Here is a 23,938-nt window from a genome sequence, read left to right as displayed (position 1 = left end):
AAGGACGTAATAGATAAATGGAGGTCATTTAAAGGTGAAATTGTGAGGGTACAGGATCTTTATGTTCCTGTTAGGTTGAAAGGAAAGGTTAAAAATTTGAGAGAGCCATGGTGTTCAAGGGATATTGCAAGCTTGTTTCGGAAAAAGATAGGGATCTTCAATCAACATAGGCAGCTTGGATGTAACGAGGTGCTGGAGGAATATAAAGAATGTAAAAGAATCTTAAGAAAGTAATTAGAAAAGCTAAAAGAAGATACGAGGCTGCTTTGGCAAGTAAGGTAAAAATAAATCCAAAGGGTTTCTACGGTCATGTTAATACCAAAAGGATAGTGAGGGATAAAATTGATCCCTTCGAGAATCAGAGTGGACGGCCATGTGCGGAGCCAAAAGCGATGGGAGAGATTTTGAACAATTTCTTTTCTTCGGTATTCACTAAGGAGAAGAATATTGAATTGTGTAGGGTAAAGGAAACAAGAAGGGTTGTTATGGAAAGTATGACAATTAAAGTAGAGGAAGTACTCACGCTTTTACGGAATATAAAAGTGGATAAGTCTCCGGGTCCAGACGACTATGTTGTATATGTATATAACAAGTTTATATAACATACCCAAACTGATATATGTTGAATCGTTAGACATTAATATCGAAGTAGTAAAATTGATTCTGCAGTGGCTAGATGGGAGACGCCAGAGAGTAGTGGTGGATATCTGTGTATCAGATTGGAGGACTGTGTGTAGCGGTGTGCCTCAGGAATCTGTACTGGGTCCAATGTTGTTTCTCATATGATTTAGATGATGGGGTGGTAAATTGGATTAGTAAGTATGCGAGTATGCGTTCTGGGTAATGAAGTAGGTTTTCAAAGCTTGCAGAGAGATTGCAGATGGCAGATGGCAGATGGATTTTAATTGTGAAAAATGTGAGATGCTACATTTTGGTACTAATCAAAATAGTACATACATGGTATATGGCAGGGCATTGAAGAATGCAGAAGAACAGAGTGATCTAGGAATAATGGTGCATAGTTCCCTGAAGGTGGAATCTTGTGTGGATAGGGTGGTGAAGAAAGCTTTTGGTCTGCTGGCCTTTATTAATCAGAGCATTGAGTATAGGAGTTGGGATATAGAGTTGACGTGGATAGGCTTTTTCCATTGAGAGTGGGGGAGATTCAAACAAGAGGACATGAGTTGAGAGTTAACAAAGTTTAGGGGTAACATGGAGGGGGGTTAACTTCTTTAGTCAGAGGGTTATCTCTGTGGAACGAGCTTCCAGCAGAAGTGGTTGAGGCAGGTTCGATGTTGTCCTTTAAAGTTAAATTGGATCGATATATGGACAGGAAAGGAATGGAGGGTTATGGGCTGAGTGCAGGTCGGTGGGACTGGGTGAGAGTAAGAGTTCGGCACGGACTAGAAGGGCCGAGATGACCTGTTTCCGTGCTGCAATTGTTATACGGTTATAAATTCCCCACTTGTTTTCCTTACCTTACACAATTCAATATCCTTCTTTTGAGTGAATACCGAAGAAAAGAAATTGCTTTCTTCACACATAGCCGTCCACTCTGATTCTCTAAGGGACCAATTTTATCCTTCACTATCCTTTTGCTATTAATGTGGAAACCCTTTGGTTTTATTCTCACCTTTCTTGCCAAATCAACCTCGTATCTTCTTTTAGCTTTTCTAATTTCTTCCTTCAGATTCATTTTACAGTCACTAGGCTTGGGTGTTGAGTCCACCAAATGATCTTCCACCATCTTTCTCGGGAATCCCACCATCAAACCAACCTTGCACCGAGTTAGTCCACTCTCCCTGGATCCCACGTGATGTAACATTCCACAGCAACTTGCCATGCTGAACTTTATCAATGGCCTCACTGATGCCTGTATCAGCTGCAGTCCAAGGTCAGAGGGCATAGAATTAAGCAGAAGACAATGGGGTTTAGAGGGACCAGAGGAAGAGATTTTTCACACAGACGTTAGTTGACATCTGAAACACACCTTCCGAGGTGGTGGTGGAGGCAGTTCGCTTCATAGCATTAAAAAAGTGGATGAGCATTGAAATTGCTGAGATACTATTAGCTAAAAAACACAGTGCTGATACATGGGACCCTTGTAGGCAGTGAGTGGCTGGTCAGAACATGTATGCCGGCCAAAGGCCTGTTTCTTTGCTGTGTGATCCAGCACTCCAGACATGCTAAATTAACGACGATGGCTCCACAAAGCGTTGATTTCAAAACTGCACACACCTCTCCTCTCCAGCTTGAAATAAAACAGACTGGAACTTTTGTCCCCACTGAAAATATCTGTTTTTATCAATATAGCATGCAAGTTCGTTACGTCATCTAAACAACTGACAATTGATAAAGTTCCTGTATCTTCTTCTATTAATGTTGCTACCATACAACAAAACTAACCTCCACACTGTGTCAGAATCAGTTATTAAATCCGAGCCGAAACATTGTGCTTTGATCCGTGCACATTGTAACTTGAACCATCTCACTGAAGTTCTGATGGAGGCGTATGAGATCACATCTGCCTTGCTTCTGACATGTCAAATACCCTCAAAGTTGTTTAATGATTCTATCTAATGGCTATCGTATTGTCAACTCATCATGAGAGGAAATCACATCACCGTCGCTCTCAACGTTCAGAGTTCAAAATAATGCATTATCCAAATACATCTCTGTAACCATTTACAACCCTGAGATTCCTTATTCTTGCGGGAATATTCAATGTATCCACAATAAAAACGTAATCATAATATAATTAATGAAGGACTGTAGCATTCTGGGCGCATACCAATGTGCAAAAGACGACAAATTCTGTGAATGCAGAAAAAAAGAAATAATAACAATAATAAAACCTACAAAATAAAGTAGAAACTTCAAAATATCAATGATGATGATGACGTATCAGCCCTTTGGCTCAAGATCTTGGTGATTGAGTGTTAATATTTGTTTCTGAATCTCGTGGTATGAGTTCGGAGGCTCCGGAAACTTCCTCCCTCTGCAACAGCAAGAAGGGAGCATGACCTGGATGGCGGGGGTCTCTGATGATAGATACTGCTTTTCTGCGACAACTTCATGTAGATCTGCTCCTAGGTGTGGAGGACTTTATTTGTGAAGTATTGGGCTGTATCTATTACTTTTCATAAGACTTTCCATTCAAGGGCATTGAAGTTTCCATACCAGGTTCTGTTGCAGCCAGCCAATGTGCACTCAACCACACTTGTATAGAAGTTTGCAAAGTTTTAGATATCATGTGAAATCTTCGCAAACTCCAAGGAGTAGAGGAGATGGTGTTCTTCTTTCGTAAATGGAGGAATTTAAAGTTGCTGACCCTCTGCATCACTGATCCCCCGATGAGAACTGGCTCAAAGACCTGTGGTTTCCTCCTCCTGAAGTTAATAATCAGTTATGTAGTGTTGCTGATACTGAGTAAGACGTCATAATTATGGAAAATTTCAGCCAGATTTTCAATATCCGTCCTAAATACTGATTCGTCACCACTTGGATAAAATAAACTTAATTAGTGCAATATTAATTTTCTGCTCAACCAATAAAAAAATGCATGTGCCTTCGCGAGCAGGCAAAAAAATCAGTTTACTCTAGTTCAGTTGTCAGAGATTTTTTTTTGTGAGCATACTAATGCGCAGTAGGCCACTCAGCCCCTCAAACTACGACTCCAGGGAGTAATCTACATTAAACTTAGCTTGATCCATTTGTGCTTTGATCCAGCAAACAGCACGTCCCTACAGCTCTTCACCCCAACTTTTACCATGAATTTGGCCCTTAAATTTAATTGAAAACTCTGCTTCCATTGCTCATTGGGAGAAATTACAAACACTCACAATCAAACCAGAATATATAGAGAGGTATTCATCTGAAATAAGATATTTCAAAAAGATAGCAGGCGTTGGCTACACAGCTTTTGCCTTGAAACAATTACCCTTATTTGCAGAATTGTTCTTTATCTGACGTAATTTGTGGACAATCTCAAATCTGTAGACAGGAATCTGTAGGAACACAAACATCACTGCCGCCAGACGTGTTTTAAAACCGAGTTGATGACTTATTGATCACTGAGCAAAACACAAAAATGGGTTGCTTGGAAATGAAGACACGAAATGAATACCAGCACAAGAGCTATTCTCACTTCCAATCCGCAAGAATATTCTGACATTGTTGATGTTTTCAGATCTATTCTTTCAACTAGTCCCGCCGACTGCCCCATTCGCGCCCTCTCGCGGATATTCCGCAACCATGGCAAAGCACAATATGCTGCAACAACTCAATAGGTCAGACTGCATCTATGCATGGAAATGAACAGTCAGCGCTTGGGTCCGATAGCTTTCAATGGGACAAGAAATAAAGGGGGATGTTGTGGCGACCCACTTTCTGGCGCCCACGAACCGGCTCACAACAGCGCGCGCAGGAAGAGGGCCGGCCCCAAAAAGGGCGCCAGGCCATCTTCACCAGCAGGGGGAAAATCCAGCGCGGAAAGGGTCTGGGAATATGCATTCCCCACAGCAGTCCCGCACCAGGGAGGGCGGGAACGGGAAGGCTTTAAAGCAGGCCGCGAAGTCTGAATAAATCTTTTTCATCGCAATTCTAACTCACCGACTCTGTGTGGTTATTCTAGCGCTGTATGTAGCACACCGCTACAATGTAACTAAATGATTGATTGATTGATTTAGAGGGTGCGGGTTGTTGCTTTGTGAAACTCGTAGCTCAGGTTCTGTCTGTAAGCAGCTGACCGCACCCACACATTCCTCAGAACAGGGAGCGGCCGTCCTGCTGAAATCAAGTGCAATCTGATCCGAAAAATACTTAGAGTCAGATGTTAACCAAGTCGCTTAAATATTGTATTTAACTGTTTCTGCTGCAGGGGCTACCACTTGAACCTTTAAGTGATTTGAATTAAATTAACGAGGGTCCAATTTATATTCTTAAATCAAACTCCAAATATATGCAGTGGCTTTAAAACATTTTTCACGATTCCTTTAAGTAAATCAGCCTATTGCATTCTTAAAAACGACATCTCTCAATATAAATAACATTACGTTGTCACAAAGGCGGGACATTGGGAGCAAGTGTGAACCCAAATGCAAGACACATCTTGTGAGGTTACTTAGATTTAGTTTATTGTTCGATACCAGGAGAGCAAGGCAGGAGCAGGAAATAGCGAACTGGACAAGGACTGAGGACTACGACTAGGCTGGGACCAAGGGTCTGGGCTTGGACTCGGAATCGGAGCCCAGAGCTAGAGGAGACATGAAGAGGCTAGGGTATGGACTCCGAGCCCGAGACTGGCAAGGACCCAGTACCTGGGTCTTGCCTCGGGCTCGGACCCCAGAACCAGGCAAGGACATGACATGGGCTAGGGAGATGAGGAACATGTGAGCACAGAGCCTCGGTCTCGGGGAGCAGATACATGGAACCATGGACATATACACAGATCACAGAGTCGGGACCCTTCCTTGGGTACAGGACATAGGGCCGGGACTCAACTCATGACCCTCCGCGGGACAACGGCAAGACGGCCTGACATACCCCACGGAAGCAAGGACAAGACGAGACAAGACATAACTCTCCGCGGGGCAACGGCAAGACGGCAAGACTTACCCCACGGAGGCGAGGACAAGACGAGACCAGACATGACCCTCCGCAGGGCAACGGCAAGACGGCCAGACGTGCCCCACGGAGGCGAAGACAGGACAAAACAAACACGAAAGCACACCAGACAGTACCTATCTAGCTCTGGTGATGGAACTAGACCAAAGTGCAGGCGGGGGCTGCAGTCGAGGGCTAGAGACGATAGGTGCAGAGAAGGGATTCAGACAAGAGGGTAGGACAGGGATCACAGACCGACAGGGCGAGGACTTGACTCAGAATTGGGAAGCCGCCAGGGCCAGGACATGACTTGGTGCTTGAATGCCGCCAGGGAAAGGACTTGACTTGTTGATAGAATGCCGCCAGGAACAGGACTTGACTTGGTGCTAGAATGCCGCCAGGCACAGGACTTGACTTGGTGCTAGAATGCCGCCAGGGACAGGACTTGACTTGGTGCTAGAATGCCGCCAGGACCAGGACTTGACTTGATGATAGAATGCCGCCAGGGCCAGGACTTGACTTGGTGATAGAATGCCGCCAGGTGTAGGACTTGACTTGGTTATAAAATGCCGCCAGGTGCAGGACTTGACTTGGTGATAGAATACCGCCAGGGCCAGGACTTGACCTGGTGATAGAATGCCGCCAGGGCCAGGACTTGACCTGGTGATAGAATGCCGCCAGGGTCAGGACTTGACCTGGTGATAGAATGCCGCCAGGGACAGGACTTGACTTGGAGCCTCCGGGTAGTGGCGAGCTCTCGACTCGGCCCGGGAGCAGAAGACAGCGGTTCTTGATTCCCTCCGGCGGGTTAACTGACGGACCCAACTTGATGAGGAAACTTTGCAAACTCACTTCGGCCAAGTAACTGGAGTGGGTTGCTCCGGTGTGGAAGGGCGAATTACCGGCACTCGCTTCGGCAGACACTCGGCTTGCTCCGGCCAGATGACATTGGCACGCCGTGACTTCACAGACTCTCCCACGTTGAACGGCTGAAAGCCGGAGACTGTAAGCTACCGGTTCAGCCGAGTGTTAATTGCCTCTAATCACCAGAGTCGAGGGACACGGGAAAACAGGGAATCAACGGTCCGGATTGTAACATAAACAAGCTAAATTTAAAGGGACCCCGATCCGGACCATGACATACTTAGGGTATGGAACTACAATTGCCATTTACCCTTTAAATATTGTTGACGTAAGGGTGCAAGTGAATATGAGGGGAAGGGGAAGAGTGTGTGTGAGTGTTAGAAATATAGAAACATAGAAAACTTACAGCACAATTCAGGCCCTATCGTATACGCCCCCACTACCTTTGCCGACAGCCCATTCCACGCACTCACCACACTCTGTGTAAAACACTTACCTTCTTCCAAGCACTTTAAAACTATCCCCTCTCATGTCAGCCATTTCATCCCTGGGAAAATGCCTCTGACTATCCACACGATCAATGGCTCTCATCAACTTATACACCTCTGTCAGGTCACCTCTCATCCTCCATCGCTCCAAGGAGGAAAGGCACGGATCTCTCAACCTACTTTCATAAGGCATACTCCCCAATCCAGGCAACATCCTTGTAAATCTCTTCTGAAGTCATTCTATAGTTTCCAGATCCTTCTTGTAGTGAGGCGAGCAGAACGGAGCACAGTGCTCTAAGTGGGGTCTGACCAGGGTCCTATATAGCTACAATATTACCTCTCGCCTTCTAAACTCAATTCCTACGATTGATGAAGGCCAATGCACAGCATGCCTTCTTAACCACAGAGTCAACTTGCGAAACATCTTTGAGTGTACTGTGGACTGGGAACCCAAGATCCCTCTGATCCTCCACACTACCAATAGTCTGGCCAGTAATACTAAATTCTACCATCATATTTTGCCTACCACAATGAACCACCACAAACTTATCTGGGTTGGACTTCATCTACTACTTCTCAGCCCAGTTTTGCATCCGATCGATGTCCCGCTGTAACCTCTGACAGCACTCCACACTATCCACAACACACCCAACCTTTGTGTCATCAGCAAATTTACTAACCCATCATTCCCCCTTCATCCAGGGTATTTATAAAAGTAAAGAAGAGAAGGGGTCCCAGAACAGATCCCTGAGGTACACCTCCGGTCACCGACATCCATGCAGAATATGAACCGTCCAAGCCCCTCTTTGCCTGCTCTGAGCAAGCCAATTCTGGATCTATAAATCAAGTCCCCTGGATCCCATGCCTCCGTACTTTCTCATTAAGCCTGGCATGAGGTACATTATCAAATGCCTTGCTGAAATCCATATGCACTATATTTACTGCTCTACCTTCATCAATATGTTTCGTCAAAGCCTCAAAAAATTCAATCAGGCTCGTAAGGCACGACCAGCCTTTGACAAAGACATGCTGACTACTTCTAATCATATTATGCCTCTCCAAATTTCCATAAATCCTGCCTCTCAGGATCTTCTCCATCAACTTACTAACCACTGAAGTAAGACTCGCTGGTCTATCATTTCCTGGGTTATCTCACCTCTCTTTCCTTAATAATGAAACAACATCTGCAGCCCTTCTGAACTCCCGAACCCCTGATGGAAAGATCATTGCCAGAGGCTCAGCAATCTCCTCCCTCCGCTCCCACAGTATCCTGGAGTACATCTCGTGCGGTATCGGAGACTTATACTACTTGATGCTTTCCGTCCTCTTTCTTAACGTATATATGCTCATGTTTTTCATTCGGCTGTCAGTCATTACTACAGTCGCTCAGAATCTTTTCCGTAGTGAATACTGAAGCAAAGTATTCATTAACATCTCCGCTATGTTCTCCAGATCCATTCACACTTTTTCACTGTCACAATTGATTGGTCCTATTCACTCACGTGTATCCTCTTGTTCTTCACATACTTGTAGAATGCCTTGGGGATTTACTTAATCCAGTCCGCCAAGGCCTTCTCATTGCCCCGACTGTCTCTCCTAATTTTATTCTTATGCGCCTTCCTATTAGCCTTATAATCTTCTAGATATCTATCATTACCTGCTTTTATGAAACGTTCGTAAGCTTTTCTTTTCTTCTTGACTATATTTTAAACAGCCTTTGTACACCACGGAATCTGTACTCTACCCTACTCATTCGAACGTACCTGTGCAGAACGAAACACAAATATACTCTGAACATTTGCCACGTTTTTTTCCGTACATTTTCCTGAGGACATCTGTTCCCAATTACTGCTTCTGAGTTCGTGCATGATAGCTTCTTATTTCCCCTTACTGCAGTTAAACATTTTCCTAACTTCTCTGTTCCTAGCCCTCTCCAATGCTCTAGTAATGGAGATCGAATTGTGATCACTGTCTCCAAAATGCTCACTCGCTGATAGATCTACACCCGACCAGCTTATTTCCCAAAACCAGATCAAGAACAGTTTCTCCCCTTGTAGGCAGCTACATACAGTATCCAGAAACCATCCTGAACACAACTAACAAATACCACCTCGTCTAAACACGTTGTTCTAGGGCGTTGCCAATCAATATTTGGGAAATTAAAATATCTCACCACGACAACCCTGTTATTATTACAGCTTTCCAGAATCTATCTCCTTATCTGCTCCTCAATGTGCCTGTTATTATAGGGTGTCAATAAAAACACCCCTTCCTGTTTCTAACTTCCACCCACAGAGACTCTGTAGACAATCCTTCCATGACTTCCCGCTTTTCTGCAGCCATAACATTATCTCTGATCAACAGTACCACGCCCCCACCTCCTTTGCCTCCCTCCCTGTCCTTTCTAACACATCTGAGGCCTGGCACTCGAAGTAACCATTCCTGCCCCACACAGACAGGCTGGGGTTTAGGGTGAGGGGAGAATGGAGGTGAAGTTGAATGTGAGGGGAATGGGGAGAATGAAGGTGAGAGGGAGAGGGTGAGAGTAATTGTGAGCATGAGTTTGAGGATGCGGATCACTGTCAGGGCGAGGAGTAGTGGAAGGGGAGTGTGAGGGGAAGAGTGTTCAAGAGTGAGCGTGAGGGGCTAGGGGAGGGCGTGTGAGGATGTGTGGAGGAAGAGCGTGGGTTTGTGGTACGCCTAGTCTGAGGGTAGGGGAAGGTGTAGGAATGGGAGGGTAAAAGGCAAGGTGAGAGATAGAGAGGGGAAGAGCTAGAAGAGAGTGGTAGTGCGTAGGAGAGAGGGGGAGAGAGGGAAGTAGAGAGGAAGAGAGGTAAAAGAAGGGGGAATGAGAAGATATAGAGGGAGTTAAAAGGATGTGTCTGACATCGTGAGTGTAGGGGATGCGTGAGGGGTACAAGTCGAGCGGGAGAGGGTTGCGGAGGCAGGGTAAGAGAGAGGGTTAGGGAAGAGGATGTGCACGGGGATGTGAAATCGGATGGGTGAGGGCGAGGAGCAGCAATGTAGGAGAGATGAGTGATTCGGGAAGCGAGAATAGTGAGTTCAGGGAGATGGGTAGAGAGGGGCAAGGGGAGAGAGGGATGTGCAGCGAAGAGGGAGATTGAGGGTTTTTTGCAATGAGGAGGTAGGGACGAGAGAGACCGGCATGAGGAAGAAGGAGTGAAAGAGTGAAATATTGCAGAAGGGGCGGTGAGGAAACTGTACGAGTTGGGAGGGGTGAGTGAGAGGGATGGAGGATAGGGAGGGGAGAAGAGGGACGGTGAAGAGAGAGCTGTCGGAGGTCCCATTGACCTGATCTTCCTACTCCTCACATTCAGGTGTTTATCCAAACTTCTCAAACAGATGTTAGATACAAGAGTTTAATCATGGCACCGCTAATGTTCTGGGCTACGTGCATTTCACTTCAAGAATTGTTGTAGGAAAGGTAAATGAACTCGAGACATTGAAAAAACCCATGTGATATCATAGCCAACCGTGACACTCGGGTGCAAGAGGGGCAGAACTGTCAGCTCAATATTCCTGGACAGAGCGGAACGAATTAAAGGACAACTGATCTGCTGCCATTGAGGAAAAATGCTCAAGACAGACTGCAGAGCATGAGTAGTGAAACATTAAGGAGAGAACTGAGGGATACAATGGTGTGAGCACGTTAATGGGGCTATATTACAGACCACCCAGCGGTCCGCCGTGTTTAGCAGAAGGAATTTGTGAAGAAATCACAGAGTGATGCAAGAAACATAAGGATGTTTTTCTAGGTGATTTTACGTTTCTATATATTGACTGTATCTCACATATTGCAAATCTTGATGGTATCACAGCGATCTGGCAGGTATGGATTTGGACCGACTGTTTTTGTTTTCTGCCGAAGGTGCACTTGCTAAAGGAGAAGCCTTCCAAAGTAAAGCATTGAAAGCACAAAGCTTATTTATCTCTGTCAAAATAAAGGGTAAATGGAGCCTTGGCTTTCAAGAGATATTGAGGCACTGTTAAGAAAAAGATGTGCATTGCATGCATGGCAAGGGAGGAACAAACGAGTAATGCAAGAGAACATTAAAGAAATAAATCAGGAGAGCTAATCCTACCTGCCAATATCTGCTAAGCATCTCCCGTTGGTTCCTAGCTACGGCTTAGTAACTTTAAAAAAAAAGTTTCCTGCCCTTGTAATCATTAACTTTTATTCTGCCAGGCGCACACCGACTTTGTACTCTCAAAATTTATAAGTAGATCTCTCTTCTCGCGCATTTCATTTGAAACTGATGACATTTTTTCCACTGGAGACAAAATGTTCCCTGCACAATCTTCTGTTACTTGTCCGGTTTCATGCACTAATAGCCGCTCAGGTACCTCACACTCTCTCGTTGGCACATCTACTGACTGATTAAAGGACATTACCTGAACATATTTAATAAACTCTATCCCATTTAGTTTTTTTTTCCACAATATTTTGGTCTGTTGTTTAAGAATCTCTCTAAATTAAACGAGGAAATGATAGCTCGGTAAGCCTGACATGCTAACTTTATTTCAAAATATTCTAAGAGAACGGAAATAAAGTATTTGCATACTGAAGGATTAATTAGGGATAGTCGCAAGTCAGGTCGTGTCTACTCAATCTTATATAGTTTCTCGACGACATTATTCGGAAAGCTGATGACAACATGACAGTGGTTACAGTCTACATGAACTTTAGCAAGGCTTTGACAAGATGATGCATTGAATTCTACCCCATGTCTGGCTGCTATAGAAAGTTCAGTCGCTTGGCAACCACGCTGAGGCAGTAAAGTCGACTATTGGAGTGCCGCAGAGATTCGGTGCTGTTTGCCATCTATGCCAATGATCAGGGTGACAATTTGGTTAACCGGATCCCCAAACATGCGGATAATACCGATATTGGGAGTGCAGTGGAAAGCTAGGACTATCATATGTTGCGTTGGGACCTGGACTAGTTGTAAAAGTGGATTGGAAATGGCGGATGGAATTTGTTGCAGACAAGTGCGAGTTGTTGCACTTCGGTAGTACCAACCAGGGTAGGTCTTAAAAAGTGAATGGTAGGTCACGTTGTCATGCTGAAATCAACGGATTCAGTACGGGATACGGGATGCCACGTTGCAGTTGTTCTGAGCCTAATTTCGAGTAATTTTATGCATTTTAGGTCACGTACCTGCAGGAACGATATAAATAAGGTTGAAAGAATACAGCACAATTTTACAAGGATGTTACCGGGTCCAAACGACCTGAGTGAAAAGGAAGGATTGAATAGTTGCAATTTTGTTGTTTGGAAATTATATATTGAAATGAGGGTTGATAGCGGAATAGAAAAAAAAAATCTGAGGCCGATTGATAAGGTAGCAAGCAAAGCAGGCTTTTTCCTTCGTAGGTCTGGTGGGTCTACATCTAGAGGTCAGGTCATGGGTTAGGGACTGATATCAAAGTTTAAGAAAAGACTAGATGGGTAGCTGGATGGCTTGGCTATGAAGGACTATGGTCCATGTGCAGGTCGATGGGTGTAAGTAGTTTAAATCCATTGGCAAGAACTAGAATAGCCGAATGGTCTGATTCTGTGCTGTAATTTTCAGTGATTACATTACTGCTTATAGTTGATATCGACAGCACCATCCTTTCTGCTCATTCACACTGTCATCGCACTCTGAGTGAAGAACTTCTCCCTCATATTCCCCTTAATTATTTCACCTTTCACACTTAACACATGACTTCTTGTTTTAGTCTCATCTATGCTCAGTGAAAGAAGCCTGTTTGTATTTAAACTATGTCGCTCGCACTTTTATGTACCTTTACTCTGATCCCGTTCCCCGTAACCCACACCGGGAGCTCTCTCCCAGCATGTCTCTCGCCCCCGCTTCCATTTGTCTTTCTACGTCTCCCTCTCGCTTTCCTTAACTACTGATTCTCTATCTAAAATCCCTACATCTATCTCTCTCTCTGCATCTCTACCTCTCATTCTGTCCCTCCTCTTTCCCCGTTCTCCATCTCTGCCTCTCTCGCCTCATTTCTGACTCACCTTCATCGTATTGCCACCTTCTCTGACTCCTTTTCCCACTTCCTTCCCCACTGAACACTTTCCCCCCCCCTCCCTCCCCTCCCTCTCTCTCTCTCTCTCTCTCTCTCTCTCTCTCTCTCTCTCTCTCCTTCCGCATCTCTCCCTGCATCGGGAATGGTCAGCCAACCCACACGCTTTCTATCCTTTCACATCGCTCTCTCCCTTCTTCCCTTCTCCATATTCGTGGCGCTCCGTCTGCAATTCCCTCACTCTCCTTTTTCGCGATGCTCCCTCGCTTACCCTCTCCTGTGACGATCTCTCCCTCCCTGTTGCTAATTCTCCCCTAGCGCTCCCTGCGTCCCTTCCTCCTCAGTGCCCTCTCTCCAGGCACCCTTCCCTTCCTTCTACATCCTGTTTTCCCGCGGCTATCCCTCCATTCCTGCCACTATCTCTACCGGGCCGCTCCTTCTACACTCCGTTCTTCATCGTCTCTTCCCCACCTTCCTCAACCACTTCCACCGACAGCTTATTCCATAAACTGAACAGTTTCTGGCTGCAAAAGTTGACCGTCATCTCCTCTATTAATTCTCTTTCCTCTCTCACCTTAAACCTATGCCTTCTGTTTCTGGATTACGCATGCCTGGGGAAACTGTCTGTGTCCATTCATCCTATATGTCCCCCTCGTCGTTTTAAATACTTCTATTAGGTCAGCTCTGTGCTCCAAGGAGCAAAATTCCCACCTGCCAAACCTCACTCTGTAACTCAAACCCTCGAGTCCCGGAAACATTTTAGATATTTCACAGACACAAACTGTCACAGGATACAACAGCTGACACAAAGGTGAAGTGTTGCCTCTCATAGAAAGACTGGCAGGTGCAGCATTCTGGCCGCTTACAGAGGTAGGTGACAGGAGGGAGATGAGTGAGGTGGGAAGAAATGATTCCTGCGGAAAGCATAGAGTGGGCTGGTGGGGGCGTGTTAACGATGTGGTTGGTGCTGGGTCGGTTTGGAGATGACGGAAGTTGTGGAGAATGCAGTTTTGGAATCTGAGGCAGATCAGGTGGTAGGTTAGGGTAGAGGAACTCTATCAGTGTTCAGGCGGCGGTGAGCGAGGTTGTCTGGTAAATGAAAGAGATCTGGGTGAGGGCAGTTTCAGTGGTGGAAGAAGGGATTCCCATTCTCTGAAGAAGGACATACCTCATGCCTCACGCTGGAAAACATACAGCGGAGACGAAGGAGTGGTAACAGGAAATAGGGCAGGAACAGTTTTTGTCAAGATAGCCGTGGTACTGTCGGGAGAGAATTTTTTCCACCAGAGATAGAGAAAAGGAGATCGAAAAATGAGAGATGTCAAATGGAGAATGTGAATGTAAGGATGGGATGAATTTCGAGGCAAATTTGATGCAATCGTTAAAACAGTGAAGGCTGAATTAAGGAGAATTATCGGGGAAGGGTGGTAATTTGAACTGTTCCTGTAGCCAACGAAAAGCAGAGGGGATAGAGAGGGGGATTAGAGGATGGAAAAGTGCGGGAGAGTGAAAAGGTTGAGACATGTGTGAAGGGAAGCTAGGAAAGGGGGGAGGGTAAAGGGGATAGAGAGGCGGTGGACGGAGGAAAGAGAGGTAGAGAGAGCTGGAGAGAGGTTGAAGGGGCAGCAGTGGGGGAGAGAGGTGGATTAGGGAAGAGAGTAAGAAAGGGGGAGAGGGGTAGAGAGGGGTTAAGAGAGAAGGAGAGAGAGAGAGAGAGGGAGAGCGAGAGAGAGAGAGAGAGAGAGAGAGAGAGAGAGAGAGAGAGAGAGAGAGAGAGAGAGACAGAGAGAGAGAGAGAGAAAAAGCCAGAGAGAAGAAGGGAGAGGAAAGCAGGTAGACAGAGGATGAACACCATGAGATAGCGGTGGAGAACAGAGGCCAAGAGAGAGGGATAGAGAAGGGCGAAGAGGGGAACAGCAAGGGGGGAGAGGGAAGATACATAGATGAAGAGTGGTTTTAATTATCTTTTTCCCCTCTCTTCTCCCTTATCTATGCAAACTTCCCTCCCCAGTCTCAGAACCTTCCAGCCCTCTCCCCATACCTTGTTTCCTTGCAAATGATATTACTGATTCATGCTGACTAGCTCCCACTCCCAGTCATCGCCTCCGCATTCTCCAGCATTTCCGATCCCACTCCTGCTTTTGACGGCCCCATGTACATCATCCTTCCCGCTCCACTGCCGGAAGGTGTCCAGCTCTCTCGTCTGAGTGACGGGGAAAACTCGGGGTGGGTTTTGAAAACGAGATAAGGGTATCAGATCCTCTTAATAGCAAACTTCCTCCACGATCTTTCCGCATTTTACAGCAGCCATGGCGCGAGTCGCACAGAACCTCGCCTTCCTATCACTAAAGGTTCTCCCTCCCCATCCCCTCTCTCCGTGGTCCATCTTATCCTTAGCTGGCGGCCATTTCGCAATGGGAACCTTCCCCGAACTTCACCGCCACTTCATTGCCCTTTCCGGCACTTTAGCCTGGGTCACTACCCAACTCTCGCTGTCCCGTTACTCTACTGCACGCTCCGTCACTCCCGTTACCCTCGCTCTGACCTCGTTTGCCGTCCATCTCATCCTAGCCGGCGGATATTTTGTGCTGGGTACATTTGCCAGCTGATCAACCTACATCGCCGGGACAAGTGAGCTATATTTGAGCAGAAGCTGGTCCTGCTAAGGGAAGTCCCCTTCTCGCACAGTATGGTGCCCAGAACCTTCTAGAATCTGAGCTGCATCAAATCCAGAGTTGCGATTTGCTGAATTAAGCAGAAAAGCTCCGCCCTATTGATTGCGGTGGAAGAACAAGGAAGGAAATTGTGAGATCTACACAGAGATCTAACAGAACCTAGCTGCGACCGCAAGGGAAGGATCGCGCAGCCTTTGATGTTACTTTTTATGTTTCCTCATTTTCAACATCCCCTGTTTTCCCGCTATCGGACCTTTCCCGTGACTGTGATGTTGCGTGGGACCTGGATAGCGGCCGTCTACATTTACACCGGCTCATTCTGACCAGTTTATCTGTAATGTGGGCCGGACAACACATAAATAAATAGTCTCTGGAGCAACAGCTTAGACTAAAATCTCTGGGCATAGGGAGCACACTGGACCTCACTGAACCCCGCCGGATTTAACAGCAGCAGTAAGCTTTGTCTCGGATTCTCCAGAATCCGTGAGGATTTACAGTGGACTCCGGGTTTTTTTTTGGGGGGGGGGGATCGGGAAGGAAATCAATGGGAGAAAGGAGTCCTGACACGTTAAAGTTAACGAATTAATTGCTGAATTAAAAAAAAACACGTCGTTAGCTTCAATCACAAATGTTCTCCATGTTGGCTTCCACTGAGTCAGTGCAGAAAAACTTTTCGCAGCAATATTGATATCTCGTTTTCTCTCTCTCCCTCTCTCCATCCCCCACATTCTCTCCATCCCTCTCTCTCTCTCTCTCTCTCTCACACACACACACACACACACACACACACACACACACACACACACACACGGCGACTGTGAGTATTTAGCGTTCGAAACTTCGCAGTTCAGAATGCCGCAGTTCAGTTTATTTGATTAAATCGCAATTAAATTATATTACAACTACAGATAATGGGTGATTGATGTAAAATGAAATGCTGGAAACTCACGAAGTCTCAAAGCAATTGCAACAAGTGGACATTCAGATTTATATGTCTTGGGGGTTTTATTTATCTTTTAACTTTTTACTGTAACAGAAGTATTTTAAATTCATTATTAATACAATTTTGTTTACGATTGAAGGTTAGCGCGGAATGTTGTGCCGCTTTGATTTGTTTTCAGCAGAGATATCATTCCCTGCTCTCAGGAATGTCTACATGTCAGAGTCTGTCCTGTGGACCGGCAGTAACTTGCACACAGAGAGTTGAATTCTGAGTCTCACAGCACAGACATATCCACTAAATGGCCGCTCGCCTGATTATTTCGTAGGAAATTGGAAGAAAACGAATTGAAATTATACCCGCACAGAGAGAGAGAGAGAGAGAGAGAGAACATTCTTGGTGAATTAAGGTAAGAAAACCTCAGCTTCTGATATTTATATCCGATCTTTATTTCCAATCAACTCGTTACCTGTGTTTTCATCGTTTCATCTGTGGTCAAGAAGTCATCAGGTCTGTTTTAATCTGCTTCTGGCGGAGCTATTTTTTCGTGTTCCTGCGGTTTGCGGTGGGAGGGTTGAGATTTTCCACAATTTATGTCAAGATTAAAAGCAGTTCTCGAACCGGGAGTTACAGTTTCAAGGGCATCTTACGGATAGTTGATTAAACATCAGGTTTCCGTTTCCAAAACTTTCCATTTCATATGAATGCATGTTGTTTTCTCTTCACGGTTGTCGTTAATTGCGGGTGTTTCGAGAATGCCCAGCAGAGACAAAGACTTCGATTCCGCTCATGATCCCGATACTTGATAAACCGCTGGCGCCGGGTGTGGGGCAGGAAGCTGGGTGACCAGTTATTGGGAGCGGCTGACGGCAATGCGGAAGGAAAGCTGAAGCAGATCAGTCAGAATTGCACTGTGCGGGGTAATGGGTTGGAGGGGTCGAGTGTTCAAGTTCTGCATGGCATGTTCACAAGGAAAGCTCTAGCAATCGAGATAGTGCAACATTATTTAATGAGTACGGACCAGAGTGCGTATTATCAAAACCAAGCAATGCATGAATTAAATCATCCAGATCGTTGATATAAATAATAAACGACAATGGACCCAGCACCGATCATTGTGGCACTCCACTAGTCACATGCCTCCAGACAGACACGGAAAAATCAACAACCACTGTCTGGCTCTTCCCACAAATCCAGTCTAATCCAATTTATTACCACATTCTGAATGCCAAGCGACAGAAGCTTCAGGAACAATTTCGCATGCGGGATTCTGTCAAAGGCTTGCGTGTTGTTCCAAAGTATTCTGAACATTTTGTAATTTGGTAAAGTGCCTGTCTTTATCACGGAGCAGAAAGTTTCACATTGTTCCAGTTTAAGACCGGACTAATGTCAGTAGCCCGTTGTACTTAAGTTTGTCTAACTTCTTCTGACAAAGCCTCCGTAGATTTTCTTGATGACTACGAAAACATTATCTTTGATTGCAGCATAATAGCTACTAAGGAATTGTGGCTGCACGAAGACCAGGTCTAACTGCTCATTATTACTTATTACACGATGCTGTAAAGGAACAGAGGCGGAGTAGATGTTAAAAGAGGTATTCAATCTTGATATAGAAGACTGAGTTGGTAATGCAGAACAGGCGTGAGTTTCAATTCTGAATGTCAGGAAATGGTACACACAAGGGAGTTGCAAATGCTGGAAATCCACGTAACGCACGGATGATCCTGGAGAAACACTATTGATCTGGCAGCATCTATGGAGCTGAAGTTCTGGACTCAAAAGGTCGACTCCTTACTTAGTCACATGCTGCCTAGCCAGTCGAGTTACTTCATCGTTTACTGAATTCATGTGAACAGTTTCATAGACCTCAAATTAAGATCTCTCGAAAGTCCTGTTTGAAAGTTTGAATCCACACACTGTTCTCAGAAGAAAGACTTGTCCATAAGACCATAAGACTTAGGAGCCGAATTAGGACATCTGGTACATTGAGTCGGCTCTGCCACTCAATCATAACTGATCCTTTTTTTTCTCCCCTCCTCAACCCCAGTTCCCGACCTTCTCCCCATAACCTTTTGATATTATTACTAATAAATAACCTATCAATCTCTTTCTTTAAATACACCTAACGACCCCACCTCCACAAGGAGGAAATAAATGTGGCGACAAATTCCACAAATTCACCACTCTTTGGTTTAAAACATTCTCCGCATCTCTATTTTAAAAGGGCGCACCTCTATCCTGAGGCTCTGCCCTTTGTCCTAGACGTTCCCACCTTGAGAAACATCCTTTCCACATCTACTCTGTCTAGGCCTTTTAACATTCGAAAGGTTTCAATGAGATTCCCCGCTTATCCTTAATAAATCCCAGCGAGTAGAGACCCAGGGCCATCGAACGTTCCTCGTATGATAAGCCTTTCATCCATGAAATCATCCTCCAGAATATCCTCTGAACCCTCTGCAGGGCCGGAACATCTTTTATAAAATGAGGGGCAAAAACCTCTTCACCATATTAAAGGTGGGGTCTCGGCAGTGCCTTATAAAGCATCTGCATCACATCCTTGCTCTTGTATTCTATCCTCGTGAACAGCACATCCCAGCTGAACAGCAGCAGAATCCAAGTTTTGGTGCTTCAGTTATCTTTCGTATAGTTAGCTGCCACTGTCCCTATATAAAGAGAGTGCCAGTCATTGCCTGCCACGTTTATTCATGGAAAATTTTTGCTTAACAGGACTCGTGCCGAGCTCTGATGGCTCCATTTTTATTACTGCTCTTCATGGTTTTACCTTTGGATTTCGTTTCTATTGTATCTTTTTTGCGAGTCTGTATTAATTATGCGCTTTTCCTGTACTTGGGTTTGCCACCATCAATGGCTCTCTCGTTACATCTTGACTGGTAGAGTCACTACCACTTCTATCAGCTTCTTGTCTTCCTGGGATCCTTCAGAGGAAACAATCTAAATGTGCTAAAATACCCTTTAATCCAGCCAACAAATCTGAACCTTCTCCAAAGACCAAACCATTCCTGTGATGTGGTAAACAGAACTTCATCCAATACTCCAAATATTCCCTAGCTGCAGCACTCCTTGCCTGCATTGATACCCAACAATTCTACAAAAGAAAACAAGTTTTCGTCAGCTTTCTCTATCCTTGCCAACCTGTCGTTCCACCTTCACGAAATTATGGACCTTCAACGCTAAACCACCTTTATATATAAACGCCCCTCAAATTTTTGCCATTTACTATGTCAGTTTCCCTCACATTTACTGCCCCAAATTTCTTAGCCTAACGCTTGTCTGTGTTAAACTCGAAATTACATTTCTGTGCACAATTAACCAACTTTTCTACATCTCTCTGAATCCTTTGAAACTTCCCTCACCATCCACAACTCCGCCATGTTCTGTGTCGGCTACAAGCTCATGAATCGATCCACGAAATTTCTGACGCCAACAACAGGCACCGTTTGTGCACTGATCTCTGCGGGGCACCACTGGTCACAGAATGGTCACCAACTAATAACACAATGAGATCCTCTGATAAAACTGCGGGATGAGTGAAAATTTATTACTAGGAGGTGATAGATCTTCATGTGGGATGCGTTATTTTACCTGCAGAACCCATAACAAAATCTGGAGCCGCCGTAAAAGGCAGGAACCAGTATGATTTGAAAAATAAACACAAAAGCAGCAGTTATGCAGTTTGATGAATACGCAGATGAGACGGAATTAATTATCGGGTTCCTGAACATTGCAACTGCAGCGAACTCGCTCTTCAAGGAAATATTCAATTCCTGAACCTAGTTGGAACAATTTTCCGAACATCTAACACGGAAACCTGGTGCAGTTGGGAGTGCTATTGGTAACGCCGCACTTAAAATGCAGTTCGGAATAAAGTGGGGAGGTGGGAGCTTTCTGTAGCCCTGAGCTGTCCCCAGGCCAGTGCTCCAGCATCAGGAGGCTGATACTTCCAGACGCTGGGCTTTACTGATCCTGGACCGAGGGAACCAAGACTTCACTGGCCGGATCAAACTATCTGCCCATCCTCGACTATATTTCAGTCGGTGGGTACCTCTGGGCGTAATTAGGAAAACTACACGAATTACAGGTTATAGTAAAGGGGTAGATGTAAGGAACTAATGCCTCAATCAGACAGGTTTCTTGTAAAACCTGCTGTGGAATGCCGTATGGAGAGCTGTTTTCCTTCTGTCAGAACGAGATTGGGTAAGTGGGAGTTCAAAGAAGGTTTAGCAGAGAGACATCGGGATTGTTTTTAATAGCAATAGAATTCAAGTTGATTCAAGTATTAGGTGAATGAGGAGAGACTTGATTGTATACGCTACATGCTCATTTAATAATAATGTACTTGATTATTGTAATAAGGGGGCGCTGGGAGCGGACCCAAATGCAAGACACAGACACTGAGGTACTAGGAACAGGACTTGACTAGAGTGCTGGGACAAGAAGACACATTTGGGCTCGGACAATCGCGAGGCAAGCGGGACCAGGACAAGGAACTTGGAACTAGGAACCTGGGCTTGGACTCCGAGCCAGCGACTGGGTAAGGACCCAAAACCTGTGTCTTGCCTCGGGCTCCGACCCCGGAACTAGCCGAGGTCATGACGTGGCTACAGGACTGGACATGGCCTGGGCTCTTCATGGTTTGGGTACTTCATGGCCAGGACATGACGAGGCGTAGGTTCTTCGAGGCGAGGGTGTGAAGAGGCTTGGTTTCGGACTCCGAGCCAGAGACTGGACAAGGACCCAGAACCATCGTCTTGACTCGGGCTCGGGCTCCGGAACTTGACGAAGACATGACGTGGTCTTGGGAGACAGGACAGAACGAGAGACTCCTGGGCAATAAGAGGGAACTCCAGTACAAGACGAGGGAACTCCAGCACAGGACAAAGCACATGGACAGGACGAGAACATGAAGCCTTGACTTGGTACTCAGGAACAGCCGAGCCTTGGACTTGGGACGACAGGAACCTCGGAACTTTGGACTTGGGACGACATGAACGCAGAACACAGAGCCTTGGTCTTGGGGAGGACAGGACGTAGGGCCAGGACTCCTACATAGAATGCAAACACGACAGTTCCCAACACAAGACAGCGGTAAACGGCTGGTCCTACCTAGCGAAGGCGTGGACCCAGAGACGGTTCGAAACACAAGGTAGCGGCAAACGGCCGGACCTACCTACCGAAGGCATGGACACAGAGACGGTTCACCACACAAGATAGCTGTCATAGTCCGGTCCGTGAAGTCCGTGTTCCGGTTCACGGTCCGGTCCATTGTTCCTTGTTCCAGGGTTTCTGGTTTTCCCCAGTTCTGTTGTAGGCACATGATTCTCGTTTTGGGGCTGAGACATAAATGCCTCTGTAAACCAGGGATTCCCTGCTAGGCTGTTCTGTTCCCCTGCTTGTCATTCTCCCCCTTGCCTGACTCTCTGCCTGCATACCTCGCCTGACTCTCTGCTTGCTCACCTAGCCTGGATATCCCGCCTGTATCGCTGAAGTCTGACTGCCAGAGCAAGACCAGAGCCTTGTCAGGTTAAGATAAGGAACTATCTTTCGTTGTGTGGAATTGTCTCTCTGTGTCCACGCCTTCGCTAGGTAGGTCTGGCCGTTTGCCACCACCTTGTGTTTGGATCGTGTCTTCATGTTCAGTGTTCTGTCTATGAGTCCTGGCCCTACGTCCTGTTCCTAAGGAGGGGTCCCGGCTCTGTGTTCCGTGCTGTTGTCTCTTCTCGTCCACGGCTCCGTGCTCCTGAAGGCACTCATCCAGTCCGTGCCTCGCCCAGTCCAATCGGAGTTCTGTCCATGTGCCTTTACCTGCCCTTGTGTCTCACCCTACCCAGGAGCTCCACACCCAGGCCATGTCAAGCCCTGTAGCTTCGTCTTGTCCTCGCCTAGTTCTGGAGTCCCAGCACGAGTCAAGTCCCAGGTTCTGGGTCCTTGCCCAGTCTCTAGCCCTGAGTACATACCCAAGCCTGGAAGTGCCCTAGACTCAACACCCCAGCTTGCAGGCCTCAAGACCAAGACCCCAGTTGTCTCCAAGCTCAAGCTTCAAGGCCAAGACCCCAAGCCTGTCTCCAAGCTCAAGCTTCAAGGCCAAGACCCCAAGCCTGTCTCCAAGCTCAAGCTTCAAGGCCAAGACACCAAGCCTGTCTCCAAGCCTCAAGCCTCAAGACCCCAGCCTCCAGTCCTGCAGTCATGTCATGTCCCTGCCTGATTCTGGGACACAAGCCTGAGGCAAGACCCAGGTTCTGGGTCCTTGTCCAGTCTCTGGTTCGGGGTCCAAATCCTAGTCTACGTTCTTGTCCCTGCTTCTTGTCTATATCCTGTCACGTCCGTACTCTAGTCAAGTCCTGTTCTTTGTACTTCAGTGTCTGTGTGTTGCATTTGGGTCCGTTCCCAGCGCCCCCCATTGTGACAGTAGCGGGAAACCGCAGGACCTACCCTAGTGGAGGCCTGGACACAGAGACAGTTCCAAGCAACAATAGACAGTTCCTTGGGACGGCTGCAGGCACAACGATATCGGCGCCGGACCCGGGAGCGGAGGTTCACGGGTTCGAAATTTGTCGGGTCCGCCCCCGAGCATGCTTTCCATCCGTGCCGGGTTGCGTGTCGATATCGCAACTCGACCTCGTGAAACAAAAAGAAAATACTGCGAAGATGTCTGTGCGAGGAGTGGCGCGCCACACAGTCTCTCTCTCGCTCAGCGCCTTGTAAATGCCATGAAAAAGTCATCATCACGGACGCAGACGCACAGACTCACACACCAAAAAAAAAAGAAGACAATTCCTTATCTAGACACAGCAAGGCTCCGGTCTTGCTCCAGCCGTAGAATTTAACAGCGACACAGGCGAGGACGAAGGCGAGGTTGCAGGCAAGGCTTCAGGAAGAAGGTGAAGGGAAGGGAACAGTTCAGCAAATGAATCTGAACCCAGGAGCTATTTATGTAGCCAGCCCAAAATCAGAATCATGAGCCTCAATTAAGGCACATAACAGGACAAGCGAAAACCAGAAAATCTGGAATAAGGATCGATGGACTGGTGTAGTTTGTTAATGATCCTTCATGCACAAGTGCTTGAGATGTTACAGTCAAGAGCAGGAGTGAGGCAGATCTACGTTGGTCACAGTAAATCCGGGATATGAATGTTATTAAAACTCCTATCAGCATTCTCTGGCTGACAACGCACATCCAGTGACTTTAGTGCTAAAAGGGTTTTTTTTATCACTCGGTCAGGAAAAGTAGTTGAGGTAAATTAAATATGATAGCAGTGAAACAGACTAACAGGAAGAAAGTTATCATCCACAATTTAAAGTAA

The 23,938-nt window shown here is 46.1% G+C and overlaps 1 protein-coding gene across 3 annotated transcripts in view; it reads right to left on the bottom strand.

Moving 5' to 3' along the window:
* LOC134339944 (uncharacterized) overlaps positions 1–17,471 on the bottom strand; it is a 70,988-nt gene extending 53,517 nt beyond the window's left edge. Inside the window, exon 1 of one of the 3 annotated variants that reach the window (XM_063036742.1) lies at positions 17,267–17,471. In XM_063036742.1, coding sequence (XP_062892812.1) covers positions 17,267–17,326 — 60 coding nt within the window. In that variant the 5' untranslated portion in view covers positions 17,327–17,471. Of the gene's footprint in view, positions 1–4,611; positions 4,635–17,085 lie in introns of those variants that run through there. The other 2 variants (XM_063036743.1, XM_063036744.1) reach the window with 2 other exon arrangements.
* Positions 17,472–23,938: the final 6,467 nt, after the last annotated feature.

Source organism: Mobula hypostoma, chromosome 31, assembly GCF_963921235.1.
Source record: "Mobula hypostoma chromosome 31, sMobHyp1.1, whole genome shotgun sequence".
Classification (NCBI taxonomy): domain Eukaryota; kingdom Metazoa; phylum Chordata; class Chondrichthyes; order Myliobatiformes; family Myliobatidae; genus Mobula; species Mobula hypostoma.
The sequence above is the reverse complement of the archived record's forward strand: the minus strand, read 5'-3'. Positions and strand labels throughout refer to the sequence as shown.